Source organism: Ovis canadensis, chromosome 3 (genome assembly GCF_042477335.2).
Source record: "Ovis canadensis isolate MfBH-ARS-UI-01 breed Bighorn chromosome 3, ARS-UI_OviCan_v2, whole genome shotgun sequence".
In the NCBI taxonomy this organism is placed as follows: Eukaryota; Metazoa; Chordata; class Mammalia; order Artiodactyla; family Bovidae; genus Ovis; species Ovis canadensis.
The window spans coordinates 175,700,955-175,727,572 of NC_091247.1; the positions used below are offsets into that span (position 1 = coordinate 175,700,955).

The window sequence follows — 26,618 nt, forward strand, 5'->3', positions numbered from 1 at the left end:
TGGATAAAATACAACATATGAAACATGAAAATGACTCAGTATGAATCCCTATGTGATCATTCCCCTAATGAGGGCACAAATTATAAGTCTGTAAAATTTCAGAGGAAGAACGTAGTGGACTACTAGGTTCATCTATTTATTTTTTAATTTGTTCATTCAACAAGTATTTATTGGGATGCTACCATGTTAGCGTCTAGGTCATTGAAAGCTGATTAAGAACTATCCCTTGAGGAGAATCTGTTGAATGGTAGGCAAGTTTAGTGTTTCCAGATGCCAGTGATTGCCACAAAAATAAACAGAGGACCCAGCTACAGAAGAATGGTCGAGGACATTTCAAACTTTAGAAAGTTCAGATGATCAGCTTGTCTAAAACTTGGTGTGACTTCATGAGATTTTTTTCCCCAAAAGCAGTATTTATACCCCAAATTAAAAAATTAAGACAGGTCTATAAAGAAAATTTTAAAGATTCCTTTATGGCCTTCAAAATACTTTTATCCTTTTTGTGGAGAGTCAAGTCCATATGGATAAAAAGAACGTGTAAATTCTTTGAAGACATAGACTATGTCTTTTTCAGCTTTGCCGCACCTCATAGCATCTAACAGTGTCTGGTATGTAGAAAATATGGAGTAAGTGGTTTTTGGAGTGACACAATGAAAATCCGTGCTCATCACTTCCTGGGTAAGAAGGGACATAGCCTCAAATCTCCTTCTTCTAAAGCTGACTCCAGAGCCTTTATTACTGCTCTTTGAGCTATTTGTTCAAGCTAACATTGACTAACTTGGTGGCCAAAGGAAGAGAATCAAGTGCTCCATTTAGGCACTGAAATACTGGTATTATCCAAGCCAAGGGAGTAAAACCCTGAAGTCAATAACCCGGGCCAGATGGCCCCCTCACAGGTGAAGGCTGGCGTGAAATCTGGTTCTTCTCAGAATTCTCAGCTGCGGTGGAGTGAGTAGAGGAATATCAGAGTGCTGTGGACAACCATAGGAAACAGTGACTCCAAAAGCAGATGGGATGAGACGCCCACAAAGGATACAGAAGAAAAGTCAGAGCTGGGAGGCTGGTAGGCAAATGCAGGGTCAGGAGACAAGGGTACAGAAGTCTGGTCTAAGGAGGACTGATTCTCAGGGCACTTCAGGGAGGAAGAGCTGGATCTGAACCTGGATACATTTGTAAGAGCAGAGAAAGGCAGAGCTTTTCCACTGATTTTGATATGAGACTTTGCCCCCATGATGACAGCAAAAGGACAAGAGTGCAAGACAGGAAATGAGACAGAGCCAGGCAAGGCCCATGCTCTATATCAGGCGTTGGTAATTTTTTTTTTTTTTCTATAAAGAGATGGATAGCAAATACTGTAGGCTTTGCACTGTAGTGATCTTTGTTGCAATTACACAACTCGGCAAACTCAGCCACAAAAGAGTGGCTTTACCTAGCCTACAAAAATAGGCAGGAGAATAAAAAACATGTAGTGGGCCGAATTTGGCTCATGGGCCTAGCTGTAACTTGCTGACCCCTGTTCTAGAGCAGTAACTCTTCTTGACCTTAATTGTAAAAGAGTTGAGTCCAGCATCAGAATTAACTGGGAGTTGTGCAGTGAGAGAGCCCAACACTCATGGTATGCATGCAAGAAAAATATTTCTTCTTTTATGTAACTGGGTTTAATCCAATTTCAAGCCTTGGTGGACACCTCATTTCATTAACTCAGGATGATTCTACTGAATTTTTCTGAGATTTCCTCTGAATTCCAGAATTACATAACATTGTGGAGGGATTGGGCTTCCCAGGTGGTGCTAGAGGTAAAGAACCTGCCTGCCAACACAGGAGGTGTAAGAGACATGGGTTCAATCCCTGGGTCAGGCAACCCATTCCAGTATTCTTTCCTGGAGAATCACATGGACGGAGGAGTCTGGCAGACTACAGTCCATAGGGTCGCACAGAGTCAGACACAACTGAAGCTACTTAGCATGCACATGGAGGGATTGGGTGCAGGGTTGGGACTCAGTCCAGCATCTGGGGAAGGATGTTCTTTCTGATCTTCAGTCATTAGTGGGAAAGGTCTCTGAGGCACTGTCCTAGTGTCCTGACCACACTCCTCCTTCCTGTCCAGCCCCACAGTGTCACCTGGAATGTCTGGTTCCCCAGGGAAACCACGTGGCCATATCATTCACTTCTGTACCTCAGTAGGTGCGGGGAACCTCTGGCGCCTCCCCGTACTCTCCCCTGGAAAAAGCACAAGAATCCCTCTATTCTAGGATTCCCCAATGATGTGGAGTTCCTATAAGCTTTCAGTAAGCCTAATCCCCAGGACTCGGCCTGAGAAACAGGGGATGGGAGGGACAGAGTTCAGGACCTTCTCAGATATTCAGTGTGCCGTTACTCTCTGATTATCTGCCTCTTCCAATCTGGGGAAATTTTATTAGTGTCCGGGATCTTGGGGCTTAGACTTTAGTGACTGAAAAATCAATAATTGGCTCCTTCATGCTTTCTTGATGAAAAATCTGTCTGCAATTCAGGAGACCAGAGTTCGATTTCTGAGTCAGGAAGATCCCCTGAAGAAGGGAATGGCTACCCACTCCAGTATTCCTGCCTAGAGGATTCCATAGACAGAGGAGTCTGGTGGGTTATACAGTCCATGGGGTTGCAAAGACTAGATACAAATAGTCAGACACAACTGAGCAACTAACACACTTGAGGGAACAAGTGAAAACTGTTCTAGCTTAGTGAATGGGGAGAATGTGCACAGAATAGGGTAGACTACAAGCCAAAGAACCAACACCTGCGGGCCTAACAGCTTGGCCAACTTGGTGTCCCCACCCCACACCCCTTGGGTATCTGCATTTACCACAGGCAAAAGGAATCTCACTCCATAATGTTCCATCAAAGGGAGTGTAAGCTCTGGGATTTGGCAGGCATGCATTGAATCTGTACTTCTTGGCTGACTAAGCAAGTTACTTACCATATTAATTAGTCAGTGTTCAACAAAGTAAAGCAGAAACGGAATTTCAAGCAGAGAAAATCCATACAGGAGAAGTTGGAAGGGCACAGGAGTAGCGTCTGTGCTGTGTTCCAGGAGGATAATCTAAGTCACAGGCAGAACAGGAATGCTAGGGCAGTTGTTGTCCAAGAAGATGGGGAGTCAGGAAGCTAAAGAACTGTTAACTTCAGGAACACAGCAACATATGTGCCCTTTAGGGATCAGGGATCTGCCTTTTTGCAATCACTGGCTCCAGAGCCATGGCGTGGCTGCTAAATCTGTACATACAAAAGATGAAGGCCCTGTGGCAACTCTCTTAGTTGCCCTGGGAGCTAGCAACTGGAAACCGAGATGCTGTCATCGCAGAACTTTGTGATCCTGCTTGCCAGCGCAAACAGCAGAAGCACAGCTCTTGTTTCACTTCCACTTTTCAAATGTCTTACAAGAGGCTCTGTTTGGCAGAGGTTAAGTCACATCCACATTTAGCAGCAAGGGACTCTGGGAAAGACTGTTCAACTATTCTGCCCTTACGGTAGAGGGTGCACGCATCCAGTTAGCCAGTCCTTAGCTGACAGAATATGTAACTTCTTTGAACCTCCCGTCTGCAAACTAAGGATAATATCTATTTCACAGAGTTTGTGACGATTAAATTATATTTTTATATGCAAAGATCCTGGTAGCTCTCTTGCTTTAGAACATTACTCAGATCAGTCATGCATATAATACTTTAAACACACACATACACACTCATATATACCCACGAGAAAATTTTTTAAAGCTTAAAAACAAAGGAAAGATTTTAAACTTTGTTAAACTTCCTGATTTCACTGGTCTCTATATCTGTTTCTGTTAGAAATATTTTAATTTTTCTTTTTTTTTTTTTTTTTTGGAAGGATAAGGAGGATTTATTCCACCAGCATCACCAATAAATATTAGCCATAAAGTCGATTGTACGAAGATGGGGTAAGCATGCCAAGCGTAGAAAACAGTGTGAGCAGAACAGTGACCAGCCTGTGTTTGGACAATGGCCAGTAATGCTGGTCTGCCTGGAATGTAATAGCAGAAACAATGACAATGATGACAAATGTAATGAATATTTCCAAAGCCCCAGGCACAAGTCGAAGCGTTAACTGATCTAGCCCACTGCACATCCCTATGCGTACTGTTCTTGTTTGTATTTTTTTCTTTCTTTCTTTTTTTTCTTAAGGTTTTATTTGATATAAGCACTTATGGCATCAATAAGATAAATTCTGATTTTTTTTTAAATGTAATAATTGCAGAACACAAGCATAAGGCTGAGTGCCAGTGATTGTCATTTGCTTGGTGCTAGATTAAATCAAGACCTGTCCCTCCCCTTCAGTTATCAGTGGAGCATATGGAAATATGCTAAGGTCTGGATGAATTTTGATTCAAACCTCCAGCCTCAGCTAACAAAACTGATCTGCATCTGACTGGATATTTCAAATGGCTGCATTCACAAATAGGTCAATGTCACTCACAACCCATCTCCATGCCAGGAAAGTCTAGCCTATCAGTGAGAAAATAGTAGAACTTTTAAAAGGCATTTTATGAGTAAATGAGAGGCTTTTCATCCATTTGAACTTATTTTTATATAAGGTAGTGAAACCACATTAGACTTAGTTCTGAAGTTTAAGAGAAGATTCCAGAATTATTGAAACAATTGTGGTATATTGGGCAAATATAGTGTTTCCAATAGATCTTTTGTTCATGGTTCAGAGTTGAGATACCCTGACTGACTTACAGGGCTTCCCTGGTGGCTCAGACAGTAAAGAATCTGACTACAGTGTCGGGGACCAGGGTTCGATCCCTGGGTCGGGAAGATACCCTGGAGAAGGAAATGGCAATCCACTCCAGTGTTCTTGCCTGGAAAATCCCATGGGTGGAGGAGCATAGCAGGCTACAGTCCATGGGGTCGCAAACTTATAAGCTTACTGAAATCCTATTTGATTTTGAGGTCTGATTTTATAAAATGCAATAAGGATCTCAAAGAACTCTATAGGTCAAATTATCTTAGAGTGTGATTCAAGGGGTGGGGTTTAAAGAATTTCACTGCATGGTATGCCTTTTGTAATAAGTGTTACAAAATCTTGGGAAGAGTAGGACTCAGAAGGTAGATAACCTGGATTCCAACCAGCTGATTCTCTTCCAAGTTACTTAATGTCTCTGGGCTTCAGAGTCCTTACCTATAAAATGAGGATAATAATAAAGATGAGGAGGAGGAGGGTGAGATGATGATGATGGTAATGTGAGGATGAGAGACAGATAAATAACATATATTGAGTGATGATTTTATGTAGGCTTTATCTAGAGACTTTATACTGGGCTTCCCTGGTGGCTCAGAGGTTAAAGCGTCTGCCTCTATTATGGGAGACCTGGGTTCAATCCCTGGGTCAGGAAGATCCCCTGTAGAAGGAAATGGCAACCCACTCCAGTATTCTTGCCTGGAGAATCCCATGGACGGAGGAGCCTGGTGGGCTACAGTCCATGGGGTCACAAAGAGTCAGACATGACTGAGCGACTTAACTTTTACATATACTAACACTTCTCATTTTCAAGAAAGCCCTTTGACATAGATTTAAATAAGGTAATGTATATAAAGCAGTTAACATAGTATAAATGTCTATCCTCTATTACTATTGTTATCACCGGATTGCCATGAAGAGTAATATGAGACATTGATTTTGAAACATCTAGCTTTGTACCTTGCCTGGAAAATCCCATGAGCGGAGGAGCCTGGTAGGCTGCAGTCCATGGGGTCGCTAAGAGTCGGACATGACTAAGCGACTTCACTTTCACTTTTTACTTTCATGCATTGGAGAAGGGAATGGCAACCCACTCCAGTGTTCTTGCCTGGAGAATCCCAGGGATGGGGGAGCCTGGTGGGCTGCAGTCTATGGGGTCGCACAGAGTCAGACACGACTGAAGTGACTTAGCTGCAGCAGCAGCAGCAGCAGCAGCAGCAGCAGCAGCAGCAGCAGCTTTGTACCTGGCACATTTGAGTGTTCAAAAGCAAGCGCTATTGTTGTTTTATTGACGAGTTTCCGCTGTTACTCTTGCCTTCATCCAGCTTCCCTAATTTGGATCATTTGTAGTTGTTCAGTCGCTAAGTTGTGTTCGAATCTTCGCGAGCCCATGGACTGCAGCACGCCAGGCTTCCCTGGCTTTCACTGTCTCCCAAAGTTTGTTCAGATTCCTGTCCATTGAGTTGGTGATGCTATCTAACTATCTCATCATCTGTTGCCCTCTTCTCCTTTTGCCTTCAATCTTTCCTAGCATCAGGGTCTTTTTCAGTGAGTCGGCTCTTCACGCCAGGTGGCCAAAGTATTGGAGCTTCTGCTTCAGCATCAGTCCTTCCAGTGAATACTCAGGATTAATTTCCTTTAGGATTGACTGGCTTGATCTCCCTGCAGTCCAGGGGACTCTCAAGAGTCTTCTCCAGCATCACAATTCAAAGGCATCAATTCTTCAGCACTCAGCCTTCCTTATGGTCCAACTCTCACATCTGCATATGACTGCTAGAAAAACCACAGCTTTGACTAGATGGACTTTTATCGGCAAAATGATGTCTTTGCTTTGATTTTTAATATGCTGTCTAGATTTGTCATAGCTTCCTTCCAAGAAGCAAGCGTCTTTTAATTTTGAGGCTGCAGTCACTGTCTGCAGTGATTTCGGAGCCCAAGAAAATAGAATCTGTCACTGCTTCCACTTTTCCCCATCAATTTGCCATGAAGTGATGGGACCAGGTGCCATGATCTTAGTTCTCTCTTCCCGTTAGTTAACTAATTAAGCCTCTAGCTGCTGGGAATTTGAATTAATTCAGTTTTTTTCAGTAAATATTATTAAATACCAGCTATATTCCAGCAGCATTCTAAGCATAGGAAATGCAATGGTGAACAAAACAAACAAACTTATTGTACTCAGTGTCACCATTTAAAGCAAAGTAGGAAAACCGTTCACACAGCTGAGCTAAAATAAATAAAAGGGAGAAATCAGGAAAACAAACAAAAAAGGTTAAAATTACAAAAGTAATAAAATAGTATCTAAAAGAACATGCAGAAAAATGAAATGGTAGAAGGGTGATTTCCAATGGATAAAAATTGATATTTTAAATAAATATAGAGCAGTGATATAAGAGAAACTGAAGACAATAAAAATTAGATTTAAACAAGAAAAAAGTTTCAATATATAAGCAGTATGTAAATATGAAAGTAGTGACTAAAAGGAACAGTGTAAGCCTCCAACTCCTGGGAATTTGCCTGCCTGGGAGTTTAAATGGCTGTTAAAGACCTGCTAGGCAAACTCCTGCAGAGTGACATTATACTTACCCTCATTCTCCCAGAGATACCCAGTAGGGGTGAGGGTGTCAGTGATTTTTGCTTTCAGTTCCTTCAGGCACTGAGACATTTGTGCAAAGAAATGAGCACACGTTTTTCAAAAGTCAAATGGTAGAAAAGCCCCTGCCCAACCATTTCCACCTCAACTCCTGCTTCCCAGAGGCAAACACTGATAACCACTTGTGGTTTTGTTTTTGTGTGTGTGTGTTTTGCGTTTTGTTTTTTGGTTATTTGGATAGTCTCTGTTTCCACAGAGCTATCTTCCCTCCTTACAAACACAGAATTAGACATGTAGAGAAGGCACATATAATTTTTAAGATAATATTTCTTTTTATGCTCTTAATATCCATGGGATTAGCACTAATGGCCCTCTATTTTTTTTTTCCTGATAGTAATTAGTGTCTTCTCTCTATCTTGATTTACTCAAGAGAGAGGAAGCACATAACTGTTTGTATCAAGCACATGACTGATGGTGGTTCAGTCAAGATGAGCACTGCGAACTGAATCAAGTGGAGGATCCTTTTCAGCTGTGGTGGGGTAAAGTCTGATGGGCATGGGTTTAAGAGAAAAGGGAGATCAAGTAGAGACAGCCACTGTGGACTACTCGTTAAAGAAGTCTTGTCATAAAGAGGAGCAGAGAAGCAGGGCAATGAATGGAAGGATGGGGGCTAAGGGAGGCTTTTATTTTAGGATGGGTTTGGTTTAGAAGAGGACTGGTCCATCTTTAGAAAAAGGAAGAAAGGCAGATTATGTAGTACAAATACAGACAGGTTGGTACACGTGGAAATTCTCTTCTGAAAGGTTCAATTTTGTCAGTCAAATAAGAAGCTCAGTCATTAGCTGAGAGTCAGAAGTATGGACATGGTGTTGAGAGATTGAAAAGGAAAGGTTGTAACAAAGTCTAGGAGAGGAGAGGATGCTGACTAGGGACATGACAGGATTGCCTGCAGGATGGAGGACCCCACTCCAGATGTGTCGTCAGGAATAAATAAAGCTATTAAAATGTTGTGTGTTTCTTCCTGGCACATTGAAGTTACATAAAACTATTAGGATGGCCCTCTTTTTTCTGATAATAATAATTTATGTTCTCTGTCTCTCTTCATTGACTCAAGAGAGAGGAAGCACTTAATTGTGCAAAGACAATTTCCAAATGACTAGAAACAAGAGTAATCTCATTGAGTAGACAAGGAGATTCCTTGCCCACCTCTCAAAGGATGCTCTTTGTGTTTCTGTGGGCTGCTTTTCCCTGTCAGGAGGGAGGACAAGATTTGCTGTTAGATGGAATGTTCCGGTCCTTGTCATCTGGGCATAAGGATTCCTTGTTCCTCCTTGCCCTCCCTCAGTGACCCGATTCGATGCTTGAAACTGCATGCAAGTACTACTGCTATCCCTGGCTTAGCATAGGGGCTGGCAAACTTTTTCTGTATGTAAAGAGGCAGAAAGTTAGTATTTTAGGCTTTGCAGGTATTAAGGTCTCTGTCACAACTCTTGGCTCTGTCATTGTAGTGCAGAAGTAGATATGTAAATGAATGATTATGGTTTTGTTCCAATAAAACTTTATTTATGGATGCTGACATTTAAATGTCATGTACTTTTTACATACTACAAATACTCTTCTTTTGATTTCTTTCAACCATTAAAATGTGTAAAGATCATTCTCAGGTTGTGGGCCATACAGAAATAGGAAGCTAAACTGATCCTTTAAGCTGTAGTTAGCCAACCCCTGGCTTAACCCAGTGCTCCTCATCAATGCTTCAGGGCCCTCTCTGCATCTACCTGTATCTGAACTTGGAACTTCCCCATTGCTACTACTCCTGAGCTCTTCTGCCCCATGGTCATGTTTCTTCATAAATTTACTCTGACTTCTGTCTTTCTGAGGTTCATCAACATTTCTGATGCACTAATGATGTTGTATTCAAATATTTTTATAAACTATGATATTTTATTGAATTTTTCTCCTATTTCATGGCATTTTTTTTCCCCAGAGGGAGTATAGAAGTATGATGAATGCCCTTTGACTACTTAGTTGTCTGCAGATTCGTCTACTTTGGAGTGACATTAGGCAACTTCCAAAGATAATTCAAAGTCAGATCTTTTTAAACGTATTTAAGGTAAAAAGATTATTACAAATTGTAGTGGACTTCCCTGGTGGTTAAGAATCTGCCTGCCAGTGCTGGGGACATGAGTTTGATCCCTGGTCCAGGAAGATTGCACATGCAGCTGGGCAACTAAGCCCATGCGCCACAACTACCGAGCTCATGTATGGCAGTTACTGAAAGCCCACGTGCTCTGGAGCCCATACTCTGCAACAGGAGAAGCCATGGCAAAGAGAAGTCTGTACACCACGACTATAGCCCCTGCTTGCAGCAATGAAGACCCAGTGAGCCAATAAATAGATTTATTAATTAATTAAAAAGAGAAATGGTAGTGATAAAAGTGTTGAAAAACCACATCGACATATTTCTGTGGCTCCCTAAGAGATAAGGGGGAGGGGGACTTAAAAAAACGTTGTTGTTTAGTCACTAAGTCGTGTCTGACTCTCTTGCCACCCCATGGACTCCTCTTGCCCCACCAAGCTCCTCTGTCCATGGGATTTCCCACGCAAGAATACTGGAGTGGGTTGCCATTTCCTTCTCCAGGGGATCTTCCCAACTCAGGAATTGAACCGCGCCTCCTGCACTGGCAGGCGGATTTTTACCACTGAGCCACCAGAGAAGGCATTAGCATTAACTAAATAGTTAAGACTAATTTTCATCAACTGTAATTCAAGAGTTTGAGAGTTTGCTTTTTCAAAAACAGTGACCTAAAACAGTCACCTGCTAGGTGATCAGGAGTCTGTTGTTGAGTTCTAAAATTTTCAGCAAGCAACTCAAAGAGAAGACCTGAGATCCTGAAGTCTAAGAAATTATGCGATGGAAACCAAGTTTACCTGGGTTAGTATTGGCAGCAATTCTTTCTAGTTTGTACTCCGTTGCAGCTGTGGAAAAGACAGCTGAGATGGGAGAGGGAGAATAGGATGTTTCTGAAGAAGTTTTGGTTTTTGGTTTTAAATATCTATTTATTTATTTAGCTCTGCTGGGTCTTAGCTGCAGCTTGCAGGATCTTTAGTTGTGGTGTGTGAACTCTTAGTTGCAGCATGTGGGAGCTAGCTTCCTGACCAGGGATCAAATCCAGGTCTCCTGCATTCGGAGTGGGGAGTATTAGCCACTGGACCACCAGGGAAATGTCCACGAAAAAGTTTGGGAAATAGGGATGAAACTGTAGAGCATTTCATAGGAATTAGGGATGTGGGGACATTAATGTCAAAAGATAATTTTTAGGAATGCAATCTTACCAGAAGGAAAGCATGATATAGTGGTTATGTGCATAGACATTCGAACTGAGCCTCAGTCAGTTCAGTTCAGTCACTCAGTCACGTCCAACTCTTTGCAACCCCATGAATCACAGCCTGCCAGGCTTCCCTGTCCATCACCAACTCCCGGAGTTCACTCAAACTCATGTCCATAGAGTCGGTGATGCCATCCAGCCATCTCATCCTCTGTCGTACCCTTCTCCTCCTGCCCTCAATCCCTCCCAGCATCAGGGTCCTTTCCAATGAGTCAGCTCTTCACATGAGGTGGCCAAAGTACTGGAGTTTCAGCTTCAACATCAGTCCTTCCAATGAACACCCAAGGCTGATCTTTAGGATGTTCTGGTTGGATCTCCTTGCAGTCCAAAGGACTCTCAAGAGTCTTCTCCAACACCACAGTTCAAAAGCATCAATTCTTTGGTGCTCAGCTTTCTTCACAGTCCAACTCTCATATCCATACATCACCACAGGAAAAATCATAGCCTTGACTAGACAGACATTTGTTGGCAAAGTCATGTCTCTGATTTTTAATATGCTATCTAGTTTGGTCATAAGTTTTCTTCCAAGGAGTAAGCGTTTTTTAATTTCCTGGCTGAAATCACCATCTGCAGTGATTTTGGAGCCCAAAAAATAAAGTCTGATTCTGTTTCCACTGTTTCCCCATCTATTTGCCATGAAGTGATGGGACCAGATGCCATGGTCTTCGTTTTCTGAATGTTGAGCTTTAAGCCAACTTTTTCACTCTCCTCTTTCACTTTCATCAAGAGGCTTTTGAGTTCCTCTTCACTTTCTGCCATAAGGGTGGTGTCATCTGCATATCTGAGGTGATTGATATTTCTCCCGTCAATCTTGATTCCAGCTTGTGTTTCTTCCAGCCCAGCGTTTCTTATGATGTACTCTGCATAGAAGTTAAATAAGCAGGGTGACAATATACAGCCTTGACGTACTCCTTTTCCTATTTGGAACCAGTCTGTTGTTCCATGTCCAGCTCTAACTGTTGCTTCCTCACCTGCATACAAGTTTCTCAAGAGGCAGGTCAGGTGGTCTGGTATTCCCATCTCTTTCAGAATTTTCCACAATTTATTGTGATCCACACAGTCAAAGGCTTTGGCATAGTCAATAAAGCAGAAATAGATTTTTTCTGGAACTCTCTTCCTTTTTCCACGATCCAGCGGATGTTGGCAATTTGATCTCTGGTTCCTCTGCCTTTTCTAAAACCAGCTTGAACATCTGGAAGTTTGTGGTTCACATATTGCTGAAGCCTGGCTTGGAGAATCTTGAGCAATTACTTTACTAGCGTATGAGTGCAATTGTGTGGTAGTTTGAGCATTCTTTGGCATTGCCTTTCTTTGGGACTGGAATGAAAACTGACCTTTTCCAGTCCTGTGGCCACTGCTGAGTTTTCCAAATTTGCTGGCATATTGAGTGCAGCACTTTCACAGCATCATCTTTCAGGATTTGAAATAGCTCCACCGGAATTCCATCACCTCCACCAGCTTTGTTCATAGTGATGCTTTCTAAGGCCCACTTGACTTCACATTCCAGGATGTCTGGCTCTAGATGAGTGATCACACCATCATGATTATCTGGGTCATGAAGCTCTTTTATGTACAGTTGTCCTGTGTATTCTTGCCACCACTTCTTAATATTTTCTGCTTCTGTTAGGTCCATACAATTTCTGTCCTTTATCGAGCCCATCTTTGCATGAAATGAGCCTATCAGGGTTCAAATCTGAGCTCTACTATTTACTATCTGTGGGACCTTGAGCAAATTACTTAATTTCTGTGTAACTCAGTCCCCTTATCTGTAAGAGGGAGATAAGAATAAGTCTACCTCATAGGATTGTTATGAATGTTGAGTGAAACACCATATGCAAAATGTTTTAAAGTGTCTGATACAAAATAAGTCATGTATAAGTGAGTGTTAGTCTTTCAGTCATGTCTGACTCTTTGCAACCCCATGGTCTGTTCATAGAATTCTCCAGGCAAGAATATTGCAGTGGGTTGCCATTCCCTCCTCCAGTGGATCTTCCCAACCCAGGAATCAAACCTGGCTCTCCTGCATTGCAGGCAGATTCTTTACTGTCTGAACTACTAGGGAAGCCCCTATAAAGTGGGTGGTAGAGTCCTTTTTATGCTACAGTCTGCTGAGGCAAAAACGCTGACTCTATTTAGGCCATGTTGGAAGTTAGGTAACTAATTGGTTAGTCCTATGTGTTTGTTGCTGTATAAAAAGCCATGTGTTTGTTGCTGTTTAAAAATCCCCTACGATTATAAGTCGAAGTGACAAATAGATTCAAGGGATTAGATCTTATAGACAGAGTGCCTGAAGAACTATGGATGGAGGTTTGAGACACTGAACAGGAGGTAGTGATCAAGACCATCCCCAAGAAAAAGAAATGCAAAAAGGCAAAATGGTTGTCTGAGGAGGCCTTACAAATAGCTGAGAAAAGAAGAGAAGTGAAAGGCAAAGGAGAAAAGGAAAGATATACCCATTTGAATGCAGAGCTCCAGAGAATATCAAGGAGAGATAAGAAAGCCTTCCTCATTGATCAGTGCAAAGAAATAGAGGAGAACAATAGAATGGGAAAGACTAGAGATCTCTTCAAGAAAAATAGAGATACCAAGAGAACATTTTATGCAAAGATGGGCACAATAAAGGACAGAAATTGTATGGACTTAACAGAAGCAGAAGATAGTAAGAAGAGGTGGCAACAATACACAGAAGAACTATACAAAAAAGATCTTCATGACCCAGATAACCATAATGGTGTGATCACTCACCTAGAGCCAGACATCCTGGAATGAGAAGTCAAGTCTTCCTAGGTCAAGGGCCTTAGGAAGCATCACTACGAACAAAGCTAGTGGAGGTGATGGGATTCCAGTTGAGCAATTTCAAATCCTAAAAGATGATGCTGTGAAAGTGCTGCACTCAGTATGCAAATTTGGAAAACTCAGCAGTGCTCACAGGACAAGAAAAGGTCAGTTTTCATTCCAATCCCAAAGAAAGGCAATGCCATAGAATGTTCAAAATTCCGCACAATTGCACTTAATTCACACGCTAGCAAAGTAATGCTCAAAATTCTCCAAGCCAGGATTCAATAGTACGTGAACTATGAACTTCCCCCAGATGTTCAAGCTATATTTAGAGAAGGCAGAGGAACCAGAGATCAAATTGCCAACATCTGTTGGATCATCAAAAAAGCAATAGAGTTCCAGAAAATCATCTACTTCTGCTTTATTGACTATGCCAAAGCCTTAGACTGTGTGGATCACAAAAACTGTGGAAAATTCTGAAAGAGATGGGAATACCAGACCACCTGACCTGCCTTCTGAGAAATCTGTATGCAGGACAAGAAGCAACAGAACTGGACATGGAACAACAGACTGGTTGCAAATTGGGAAAGGAGTATGTCAAGGCATATTGTCACCCTGCATATTTAACTTATATGCAGAGTACATCATGTGAAATGCTGGGCTGGATGAAGCACAAGCTGGAATCAGGATTGCCAGGAGAAATATCAGTAATCTCAGATATGCAGATGACACCACCCTTATGGCAGAAATAGAATAACTAAAGAGCCTCTTGATGAAAGTGAAAGAGGAGAGTGAAAAATTGGGCTTAAAACTCAATATTCAGAAAACTAAGATCATGGCATCCAGTCCTATCACTTCATGACAAATAAATTTGGGAACAGTGGAAACAGTGAGAGACTTTAGTTTTTTGGGCTCCAAAATCACTGCAGATGGTGAATACAGCCATGAAATTATAAGACACTTGCTCCTTAGAAGAAAAGCTATGACCAACCTAGACAGCATACTGAAAAGCAGAGACATTGCTTTGCCAACAAAGGTCCTTCTAGTCAAAGCTGTGTTTTCTCCAGTAGTCATGTATGGATGTGAGAGTTGGACTGTAAGGAAAGCTGAGTGCCAAAGAATTGATGCTTTTGAGCTGTGGTGTTGGCGAAGACTCTTGAGAGTCCCTTGGACTGCAAGGAGATCCAACCAATCAATCCTAAAAATCATCTCTGAATATTCATTGGAAAGACTGATGTTGAAGCTGAAACTCCAATACTTTGGCCACCTGATGCCAAGAACTGACTCACTGGGAAAGCCCCTGATGCTGGGAAAGATTGAAAGCGGGAGGAGAAGGGGATGACAGAGGATGAGATGGTTGGATGGCATCACCAACTCAATGGACATGAGTTTGATTAAGCTCCAGGATGTAGTGATGGACAGGGAATCCTTGTGTGCTGCAGTCCATGGGGTTGCAAAGAGTTGGACATGACTGAACTGAACTGAAAAAGCCAGGGGAGGACTTACCTGGTGGTCTAGTGGTTAAGAATCCTTGCTTCTACTGCAGTGGGCTTGAGTTTGAGCTGTGTTCAAGGAACAAAGATTCTGCATGCCTTGGGCCTTGGTCAAAAACAAGGAAAAAAAAGCCTTAAAGGTTTAAACATCAACCAACATTTATTGATTTCAAATTAATGGGTGGCTTACTGTCAGTCCCTGGAGTCCAGTATGTGCATGTGTGTTTGTATAGGCATGCATGTATGTATGAGTTGGGAGTATATGGGTTCTGTCTGTATGTGAAAATGAAAATACTGATTGCTCAGTGTGTCTGACTCTTTGCGACCCCATGGATTGTAGCCTGCCAGGCTCCTCTGTCCATGGAATTCTCCAGGCAAGAATATTTGTGTGGGTTGCCATTCCCTTCTCCAAAGGATCTTCCCAACCAGGGATCGAGCCCAGATCTCCTGCATTGCAGACAGATGCCCAGGGAAGCCCCAAACAAAAAAGCAGGATGTCCAGTGTTCTGCATAATTGAGGGGTCCGTTTTACCATAGCTATTCACCTGCCCCCTGCCCCCTGCCCCGGAACCCTCCTAGTGCAACATACTCCTCAGATGGCAATGCCAGCCCTGTCTACCAGGGAACCTCTGTTCCTCAGAGAATATTTCTTTCTATTCATTTTCAAATGACTTTTTTGATATGGGCATTGTTGAATATGCACTAAATAGAGGCAGAGGTATGTGTATGGATGGATTTGCATAAGTATAAATACCGTATAGGTAGCCTTATTTAAGTGATATAATGATAGTATTGTGTTGCCACCTCAGAGTGAAAGCTAACTAATTCAGCTATTGAGATGATAATGATTTCCTTCTCAGTATTAACGCAGTATTAACAGAATTTAAAAAAAAAAAAACCCTCCAGAATTGTCCTTTGACTCATCTTGGAATAAGGAATTTTATTTCTGTTAATTATTGAACTATCAGTATTGATCATGATGTTAGAGGGAATCATCCTTGGGAGAGGCTGAGAATAAGTGGAAATATTAACTCAGGTAGGCTAAAGTGGTCACTGAGTTCAATCATTTGGTACCAGGAAAAAAAATTCTTTTTTTTTTGTCTATAGTTTCTTCTGAAATGCATGATCTGGTATTTGCACTCCCAATATCAACAGACTTTTTTTAGACTTCATGTGGTTAGATTTGACATTTAGGAAAATGGTAGTATCTTTCCTACTGAGAGTTACACTAGCTGACAAATTTATAAGCAAGTTTATGACTTTTTTTTTTTTTCAGCCTGTTTTCATATTGAGTTAGTTATCCAGGCCTGAATGTCCTTGTTTCCTCCTCCCTATTTTCCCTACCTCTTAGTCAGGCATCCATCCCTCTCTGGCCATAACAGCCTCTTGTCTCCAGTCTCCCTGTCCCACCTTGATCTTGCTCCAAGGCATCTTCCCAACATATAGATTAGGTTAGACCCTGCCCTGCCAAAACCCTTTAAAGGTATTTCAGCTTCTTTGCTTGGAGCTCAAGTTCATTTAACCATATTCTGTCCTACCACATGCCCTCATCCAGTTCCCACTAATTCTCCCCACACTCTACCCTCCCATCAAGATGGATTATCTACCCTTCTTTGGAATTTCCATAACTCCATGCCTTTGCTCCTTTCCCAGTCTTTCCTTCCTCCTTCAAAGTCCATGTTTCAAAATTCTACTTGTTCTCTGATGTCCAGCTCAAATTCTAATTCCATCGTGAGTTCTGTGACCTCCCCTGTGCTTAGTTGCTCAGTCGTGTCTGACTCTTTGTGACCCAGTGGAGAGTAGCCTGCCAGGCTCCTCTGTCCATGGGGATTCTCCAGGCAAGAATACTGGAGTGGGTTGCCATGCCCTCCCCCAGGGGATCTTCCCAACCCCTGCAAGGATTGAACCCAGGTCAAGTCTAGTGTCTTGAGGAAAAGACATACGGGCTCAGAATGGCCCTGAATCATTCCAAGTGACTTCCGCTACTTGGAATTAATCAGGGTCCCATGGACGGAGGAGCCTGGTAGGCTATAGTCCACGGGGTCACAAAGAGTTGGACATGGCTGAGCAACTTCACTTTCACTTTCTTTCATTCCCAGCCCATATAATGCCTTTCCTCATGACACTAGACTTCTCAGTGATGGGAAAGCTTCATATACTTATCTTACTAGAACAATTTTTATTGCCTTCTGCTTGGGAAATTGTAATAACAAATGTGCAATTCTCTAAGTCTATGATGGAACTGCTGTCTCCCCTTTAATGTGGCATATCCTTCACAAGAATTTAGTATGGCCATGGAATGATCGCTTTTTCATCTACATTACAGTAATTTATTACTTAATTAGCTCTCCTATTACTCTACACTGCATTATACTGTGATTTTACTTCTTTGTCTTGCCACTAAGTTGGAAGCTCTGAGGACAGGAATGTTTTCTTCATCTTGGTGTAGCTCTTGCATTCTTTGATGAAGCTTGCAGATAGTAGGGAGTTAATATTAAGTGATTCTCTTCTGATGTGAGAGGGACAATTATAACCTCGTGGTTAAGAGTGTGGGGTTTGGTACATGACTGCCTGGATCTGAACTTTCTAGTCCACCTATTAACAATGTGCTCATGACCAAAGTACTTAACCTCTATGTACCTTTCTTCTTCATCTGTAATATGGGGACACATAATATTATCTTCATAATAAAATTGATATAAAGACTAAATAAACAATGCAAGTGAAGTGGTTAAAACAAAAGCCAGTGGGTGTTTGGTAAATGTCAGCTATTATTCCAATAGGCTGTTAAAATAGAAGGACACAGCTGTCTCAGTTTTGACAGAGGCAAGAAGACAATAGATGCTATAATTCTAAGCAAGCCCATCTTGTGGTGGGTCGTTAAAGACTAGATAAATATCATGCCCAATTTGAAGGTTTGAAGTGAGGAGGAATTTACAGAGGGATCTTTAAAGTTTTAGGAAATGTGACTAGTGTGCTGGGAATCCCACATCCCCATTGCAGAGGTGTGGGGTGCAGCTGTCTTCCCCTAGGGGCCACCAGTGGAAGTTCAGTTCAGTTCAATTCAGTTGTTCAGTCGGGTCTGACTCTTTGCAACCCCATAGACTGCAGCACACCAGGCTTGCCTGTCTATCACCAAATTCCGGAGCTTAATCAAACTCATGTCCATCGAGTCAATGATGCCATCCAAACATCTCATCCTCTATCTACCCCTTCTCCTCCCACCTTCAATCATTCCTAGAATCAGGGTCTTTCCCAGTGAGTCAACTCTTCGCATGAGGTGCCCAAAGTATTGGAGTTTCAGCTTCACATCAGTCCTTCCAATGAACACCCAGGACTGATCTCCTTTAGGATGTTCTGGTTGGATCTCCTTGCAGTCCAAGGGACTCTCAAGAGTCTTCTCCAACACCACAGTTCAAAAGCATCAATTCTTCAGCACTCAGCTTTCTTCACAGTCCAACTCTCACATCCATACATGACCACAGGAAAAACCATAGCCTTGACTAGATGGACCTTTGTTGGCAAAGTCATGTGTCTGCTTTTTAATATGCTATCTAGGTTGGTCATAACTTTTCTTCCAAGGAGTAAGCGCTTTTTAGTTTCCTGGCTGCAGTCACCATCTGCAGTGATTTGGGAGCCCAAAAAAATCAAGTCTGACACTGTTTCCACTGTTTCCCCATCTATTTGCCATGAAGTGATGGGACCAGATGCCATGATCTTCGTTTTCTGAGTGTTGAGCTTTAAGCCAACTTTTTCACTCTCCTCTTTCACTTTCATCAAGAGACTTTTTAGTTCCTCTTCACTTTGTGCCATAAGGGTGGTGTCATCTGCATATCTGAGGTTATTGACATTTCTCCCAGCAATCTTGATTCCAGCTTGTGCTTCTTCCAGTCCAGCGTTTCTCATTATGTACTCTGCATAGAAGTTAAATAAGCAGGGTGACAATATATAGCCTTGACGTACTCCTTTTCCTATTTGGAACCAGTCTGTTGTTCCATGTCCAGTTCTAACTGTTGCTTCCTGACCTGCATACAGGTTTCTCAAGAGGCAGGTCAGGTGGTCTGGTGTTCCCATCTCTTTCAGAATTTTCCACAGTTTATTGTGATCCACAGAGTCAAAGGCTTTGGCATAGCCAATAAAGCAGAAATAGATGCTTTTCTGGAACTCTCTTGCTTTTTCCATGATCCAGCGGATGTTGGCAATTTGATCTCTGGTTCCTCTGCCTCTTCTAAAACCAGCTTGAACATCTGCAAGTTCACGGTTCACATATTGCTGAAGCCAGGCTTGGAGAATTTTGAGCATTTCTTTACTAGCGTGTGAGATGAGTGCAATTGTGCCGTAGTTTGAGCATTCTTTGCAATTGCCTTTCTTTGGGATTGGAATGAAAACTGACCTTTTCCAGTCCTGTGGCCACTGCTGAGTTTTCCAAATTTGCTGGCATATTGAGTGCAGCACTTTCACAGCATCATCTTTCAGCATTTGAAATAGCTCCACCGGAATTCCATCACCTCCACCAGCTTTGTTCATAGTGATGCTTTCTAAGGCCCACTTGACTTCACATTCCAGGATGTCTGGCTCTAGATGAGTGATCACACCATCGTTATTATCTGGGTCATGAAGCTCTTTTTTGTGTAGTTCTTCTGTCTATTCTTGCCACCTCTTCTTACTATCTTCTGCTTCTGTTAGGTCCATACAATTTCTGTCCTTTATCGAGTCCATCTTTGCATGAAATGTTCCCTTGGTATCTCTAATTTTCTTGAAGAGATCTCTAGTCTTTCCCATTCTGTTGTTTTCCTCTATTTCTTTGCATTGATCACTGTAGAAGGCTTTCTTATCTCTCCTCTGGAACTCTGCATCAAATGGGTATATCCTTCCTTTTCTCCTTTGCTTTTCACTTCTCTTTTTTCACAGCTATTTGTAAGGCCTCCTCAGACAGCCATTTTGCTTTTTTGCATTTCTTTTCCACGGGGATGGTCTTGATCTCTGTCTCCTGTACAGCATCATGAACCTCCGTCCATAGTTCATCAGGCACTCTGTCTATCCGATCTAGTCCCTTAAATCTATTTCTCACTTCCACTGTATAATCATAAGGAATTTGATTTAGGTCATACCTGAATGGTTTAGTGGTTTTCCCTACTTTCTTCAGTTTAAGTCTGAATTTGACAATAAGGAGTTCATGATCTGAGCCACAGTCAGCTCCCAGTCTTGTTTTTGCTGACTGTATAGAGCTTCTCCATGTTTGGCTGCAAGAAATATAATCAGTCTGATTTCGGTGTTGACCATCTGGTGATGTCCATGTGTAGAGTATTCTCTTGCATTGTTGGAAGAGGGTGTTTGCTATGACCAGTGCATTTTCTTGGCAAAACTCTATTAGCCTTTGCCCTGCTTCATTCCACATTCCAAGGCCAAATTTGCCTGTTACTCCAGGTGTTTCTTGACTTCCACTTTTGCATTCCAGTCCCATATAATGAAAATGACATTTTTTTTGGATGTTTGTTCTAGAAGGTCTTGTAGGTCTTCATAGAACTGTTCAACTTCAGCTTCTTCAGTGTTACTAGTTGGGGCATAGGCTTGGATAACCATGATATTGAATGGTTTGCCTTGAAATGAACAGAGATCATTCTGTCATTTTTGAGATTGCATCCAAGTCCTGCATTTTGGACTCTTTTCTTGACCATGATGGCTACTCCATTTCTTCTAAGGGATTGCTGCCCGCAGTAGTAGATACAATGGTCATCTGAGTTAAATTTACCCATTGCAATCCATTTTAGTTCGGTGATTCCTAGAATGTCGATGTTCACTCTTACCATCTCCTGTTTGATCACTTCCAATTTGCCTTGATTCATGGACCTAACATTCCAGGTTCCTATGCAATATTGCTCTATACAGCATCGGACCTTGCTTCTATCACCAGTCATATCCACAACTGGTTGTTGTTTTTACTTTGGCTCCATCCCTTCATTCTTTCTGGAGTTATTTCTCCACTGATCTCCAGTAGCATATTGGGCACTTACTGACCTGGGGAGTTCCTCTTTCAGTATCCTATCATTTTGCCTTTTCATACTGTTCATGGGGTTCTCAAGGCAAGAATACTGAAGTGGTTTGCCATTCCCTTCTCCAGTGGACCACATTCTGTCAGACCTGAGTCCAAACTATCCTTCAAAAGTCAAACTGTTATCCTTCTCCATCAGAGGGCAGACAGACTGAAAGCCACAATCATAGAAAACTAGCCAATCTAATCACATGAACCACAGCCTTGTCTAACTCAGTGAAACTATGAGCCATGCCATGTAGGGCCACCCAAGATGGATGGGTCTTGCTGGAGACTTCTGACAAAATGTGGTCCACTGGAGAAGGGAATGGCAAATCACTTCAGTATTCTTCCCTTGAGAACCCCATAACAGTATGAAAAAAAGCAAAAGGATAGGACACTGAAAGATGAACTCCTCAGGTCAGTAGGTGCTGAATTAGAATCAGATCATGAACTCCTTATTGCAAAATTCAGACTTAAATTGAAGAAAGTAGGGAAAACCACTAGACCATTCAGGTATGACCTAAATCAAATCCCTTATTATTATTTAGTGGAAGTGAGAAATAGATTTAAGGGACTAGATCTGATAGACGGAGTGCCTGATGAACTATGGACGGAGGTTCATGACACTGTACAGGAGACAGAGATCAAGACCATCTCCAAGAAAAAGAAATGCAAAAACATAAAATGGCTGTCTGAGGAGGACTTACAAATGGCTGTGAAACGAAGAGAAGTGAAAAGCAAAGGAGAAAAGGAAGGATGTATCCATTTGATGCAGAGTTCCAAAGAATAGCAAGGAGAGATAAGAAAGCCTTCCTCAGTGATCAATGCAAAGAAATAGAGGAAAACAACAGAATGGGAAAGACTAGAGATCTCCTCAAGAAAAACAGACATACTAAAGGAACATTTCATACAAAAATGGGCACAATAAAGGACAGAAATTGTATGGACCTAACAGAAGCAGAAGATAGTAAGAAGAGGTAGCAACAATATACAGAAGAACTATACAAAAAAGATCTTAATGACCCAGATAATCACAATGGTGTGATCACTTACCTAGAGCCAGATATCTTGGAATGTGAAGTCAAGGGGGCCTTAGAAAGCATTATTATGAACAAAGCTAGTGGAGGTGATGGAAATCCAGTTGAGCTATTTCAAATCCTAAAAGATGATTCTGTGAAAGTGGTGCACTCAATATGCCAGCAAATTTGGGAACCTCAGCAGTGGCCACAGGACAGGAAAAGGCCAGTTTTCCTTCAAATCCCAATGAAAGGCAATGGCAAAGAATGCTCAAACTAACACACAATTGTACTCATCTCACACGCTAGTAAGATAATGCTCAAAATTCTCCAAGCCAAGCTTCAATAATACGTGAACCATGAACTTCCAGATGTTCAAGTTTGTTTTATAAAAGGCAGAGGAACCAGAGATCAAATTGCCAACATTTGCTGGATCATGGAAAAAGCAAGGGAGTTCCAGAAAAACATCTATTTCTGCATTATTGACTATGCCAGAGCCTTTGACTGTGTGGATCACCTCAAACTGTGGAAAATTCTGAAAGAGATGGGAATACCAGACCACCTGACCTGCCTCTTGAGAAATCTGTATGCAGGTCAGGAAGCAACAGTTAGAACTGGACATGGAACAACAGACTAGTTCCAAATAGGAAAAGGAGTATGTCAAGGCTGTATGTTGTCACCCAGCTTATTTAACTTATATGTACAGTACATCAAGAGAAACACTGGGCTGGATGAAGCACAGGCTGGAATCAAGACTGCCAGGTGAAATATAAGCAACCTCAGATATACAGATGACTCCACTCTTATGGCAGAAAGTAAAGAAGAACTAAAGAGCCTCTTAATGAAAGTAAAAGAGGAGGATGAATAAGTTGGCTTAAAACTCAACATTCAGAAAACTAAGGTCATGGCATCCAGTCCCATCACTTCCAGGCAAATAAATGGGGAAACAGTGGCACACTTTATTTTTGCGGCTCCAAAATCACTGCAGATGCTGACTGCAACCATGAAATTAAAAGACGCTTACTCCTTGAAAGAAAAGTTATGACCAACCTAGACAGTATATTAAAAAGCAAAGACACTACTTTGCCAACAAAACTCTGTCTAGTCAAAGCTATGGTTTTCCCAGTCAGCATGTATGGATGTGGGAGCTGGATTGTGAAGAAAGCTGAGAGTCGAAGAATTGATGCTGTTGAACTGTGGTGTTGGAGGAGACTCTTGAGAGTCCCTTGGACTGCAAGGAGATCCAACCAGTCCATCCCAGGGGAAATCTGTCCTGAATATTCATTGGAAGGACTGATGCTGAAGCTGAAACTCCAATACTTTGGCCACTTGATGCGAAGAACTGATTTGGAAAAACCCTGATGCTGGGAAAGATTGAAGGGGGGAGGAGAAGGGGATGATATAGGATGAGTTGGTTGGATGGCATCACCAACTCAGTGGACATGAGTTTGAGTAAAGTCCGGGAGTTGGTGAAGGACAGGGAAGCCTGGCATGCCGCAGTCGGTGGGGTTGCAAAGAGTTGGACTCGAGTGAGCAACTGAACTGAACTGAATGACGATAATAGCACCTCCTTCAAAAGTTCTCATGCACACACTGCTGCACTCAGTGCCCCCAACCCTGCAGCAGGTCACTGCTGACCCACACCTCTGCCAGACTCCTGGACACTCATGGGCAAGTCTGGGTCAGTCTCTTGTGGGGTCACACCTCTTTCCTCCTGGGTCCTGATGCACACAAGGTTTTATTTGTGCCCTTGAAGAGTCTGTTTCCCCAGTCCTATGTGAGTTTTGGCAGCTCTGTGGTGGGGTTAATGGCAATCTCTTCCAAGAGGGTTTATGCCATACCCAGGTCTCCTGCATCCAGAAGCCCTGCCCTAGTGGCAGGCCACTGCTGACAAATACCTCCACAGGAGACACCCAAACACTCAACACCAGTGGAAAAAGTATGGAGCTTTCATGGGAATTAGGAAAAGATATCCCTCTTCCCCAGATAAGGTCTGTGCACCAAGGAGGCCCTGCTGCCCTGTGCCCAGTGGAAGGGTGGTCAACAGGATCACTTGAGGAGACTGAAAAATATTCCCCACAGCTGAGGGACACCAGAGATTGATGTCTGACTTTCACCTGAGAAGTTGAAAGGTCAAGAGGGCAGGTAGCTGACTGCTCATAGATAGGTGGGAGAAACTTTCTCTGAGTTTGTTGGAACAGAGAAAATGACATGGAGTTAAGTCCATGCTAAAAGCGCCACATGGAGGGACCTCAGAAGAAAGAGAATGGAGGAGAATTGCCAAATTCTTAGAAGCAGAGGGAGATACAAGCCATGGGCTAGAAGAGAGACATATTTGCCCTCATCAAGGAGAGGGGAGGAGTTCTCAAAATAACATGACCCATGGGATAAAGAGTCAATTTCAGAAATTCGCTAGGTAGAAACCAGCTTCTGACAACACCAGGCAAGTAAGCACTTTCCTGTCACTTCCTCCCCTGCCTCCCACAATTCTTTCTTGATTCACCATGGAAGAGCCAGGAACTATGGTCATCCAGGTCCATGGGTGGAGGAAGAAGAGGAGAAGCAGAGAGGGAGTCAGGCAATCCCTTGCCCTACTCCAGACAACTGAACTGAAGCAGCAGTGGGTATGGCTACATCCTCTTCAGGGAGATGCTTATTTTTAAAGCAAGGTTTGCATGTTTATTATTATACCAAGCGGGGTATATTAAGTACTGAAATGAAACCTTAAATGTGACTGCTCCCTGTCTGCCTGGTAAACAGTCCCTTGTTTTTTAAGACAGCTCATTTCTAGCTTCTGATTCTGACCTCTCTGTCCAGAACTGACCATTCATCCAGCTTCTTTGCCCTAGCACAGCCCAGGAACACGGAATTTCACTGATTTGGTTGTTTGCATGTCTTTGTTCTCAACCAGCCCATAAACTGTAAGAGGGCAGGTATGACTTATTCAACTCTTTACTACTAGCACCTAGAGCTCATTAGCAGGTAATTGTCTCCCTGTAAAGATACGCTAATGAAAGTAATCTATCTTTTAAAACAAAGAGTTTTTCCAAGAGAGGCTATCATTCAAGCATGTCTTTATTTTTGAGAGATAAATCATTAAAACAGCAGCCAGTCTGGACCATGCAGTGCAACTGAAAGGACGTTTGTCACAGGTATGGTTGAGGACGGCCTGGGTACCCTGCAGGGTTCATGAGAAGATGCTCTGCCATCTCAGAAGTCGAGTGTGTTGTTAGGAGCCTCTTACTCCTTTCTGTGTTTCTTCCCCAGGTTTCTTCAGAAGAAGCATTACCAAAAATGCCGTGTACAAGTGTAAAAATGGGGGCAACTGCGTGATGGACATGTACATGCGAAGGAAGTGCCAAGAGTGTCGACTAAGGAAATGCAAAGAAATGGGAATGTTGGCTGAATGTATGTATACAGGTATTTGCATCAAACAATTAAATTCCACTAAAAATCTCTTAAGGAGGCAGATGTCAGGTAATTCATATAATTAGAATGGTAGGTCAAAAATTGAGGAAGGGACTTAGTAAACCATCTAAGTTCTTGAAGAGAATAATGAACCACTGAAATTGTCCAAACTGTCAGCTGCAGAAGCACTTCATACATCTGAAAGAAACAGCTGTATTTTAGTGTCCATTCTTGCAATGAATTATATGTGAAATGAAGTGGCTTTAACATACAGCCAAAATAGCACGTTTTAATTAGCTACAAAGAATAAGTCTAAAATTTCCTCCAAATATAATTTAATATCCTGCTTACTTATTAATTAGCATAAAAATTCACAGCTGTGAGGAAAATTAAAAATGTTTTATAAGGTATAACTGCCTCTGAATTGTCTAGATAGAGTTTTAAACCAAGTCGTTTTATTAAGACTCCTTCTTTGTGCAGCTTTGAACCAATTTGTATAGGTTTACACAGGAAATTAACTACTCCGAGTTTTAATATAATTTGGTCTTTCGATCAGATAAAGAAACACTGTATTAACTGCTGGCTTTGTGAGAAACCGTAATCTTCATCAGAATTTGGAATGCACGCTAGTATGTAACATATTAATTTTTCATTCTGAAAATTCTGCAGACCCCTCAGATTCTGAGATACGTCCTCTTCCTTCTCAAAACACAAATAGACAAACAAACATCACCAAGGAGATAATAACATTCAGAGAGGGAATGCCACATGAAATAAAAACCTTTGGAAGGTGACTCCAGTTCTATTGTTCCCCAACCATAGGCAACTGGGATGGACCCAAAGAAATAATGCGTGCAGGAAGGGGAAAAAAATAGGGCAGTGTAAATAATCCAGCTCTGGATAGATGAAAGTTTTATAGTGGCCGATCACAATCTCTTCTTAGCATGTATGAAACAAGAGACTGCGGCAGGGGCTGCGGCTGGAATCCAATCTTACAGTGGAAACACTCGCTTCGATCCTAGGTGGTTCATGTTCCTCATCACTTAAATATGAACCTGCTCCAGCTAAGTCCTGAGGACATTTTTCATGAGCCTACCTACAAGAGTCTATAATATTATTTATGAAAACACAGACTCATCCAGCAACAGATACAGGAACTTTTGTATGATCCTG

General features: G+C 42.1%; 1 protein-coding gene across 4 annotated transcripts in view; it reads left to right on the forward strand.

Annotated features, from left to right (window-relative positions):
- The window catches only part of NR1H4 (nuclear receptor subfamily 1 group H member 4), an 80,588-nt gene that overhangs the window by 34,135 nt on the left and 19,835 nt on the right, over positions 1-26,618 (forward strand). For 2 of the 4 annotated variants that reach the window (XM_069581057.1, XM_069581055.1), the window contains one exon: positions 25,305-25,445. In XM_069581057.1, coding sequence (XP_069437158.1) covers positions 25,305-25,445 — 141 coding nt within the window. Of the gene's footprint in view, positions 1-25,304; positions 25,458-26,618 lie in introns of all 4 variants that reach the window. The other 2 variants (XM_069581056.1, XM_069581054.1) reach the window with 1 other exon arrangement.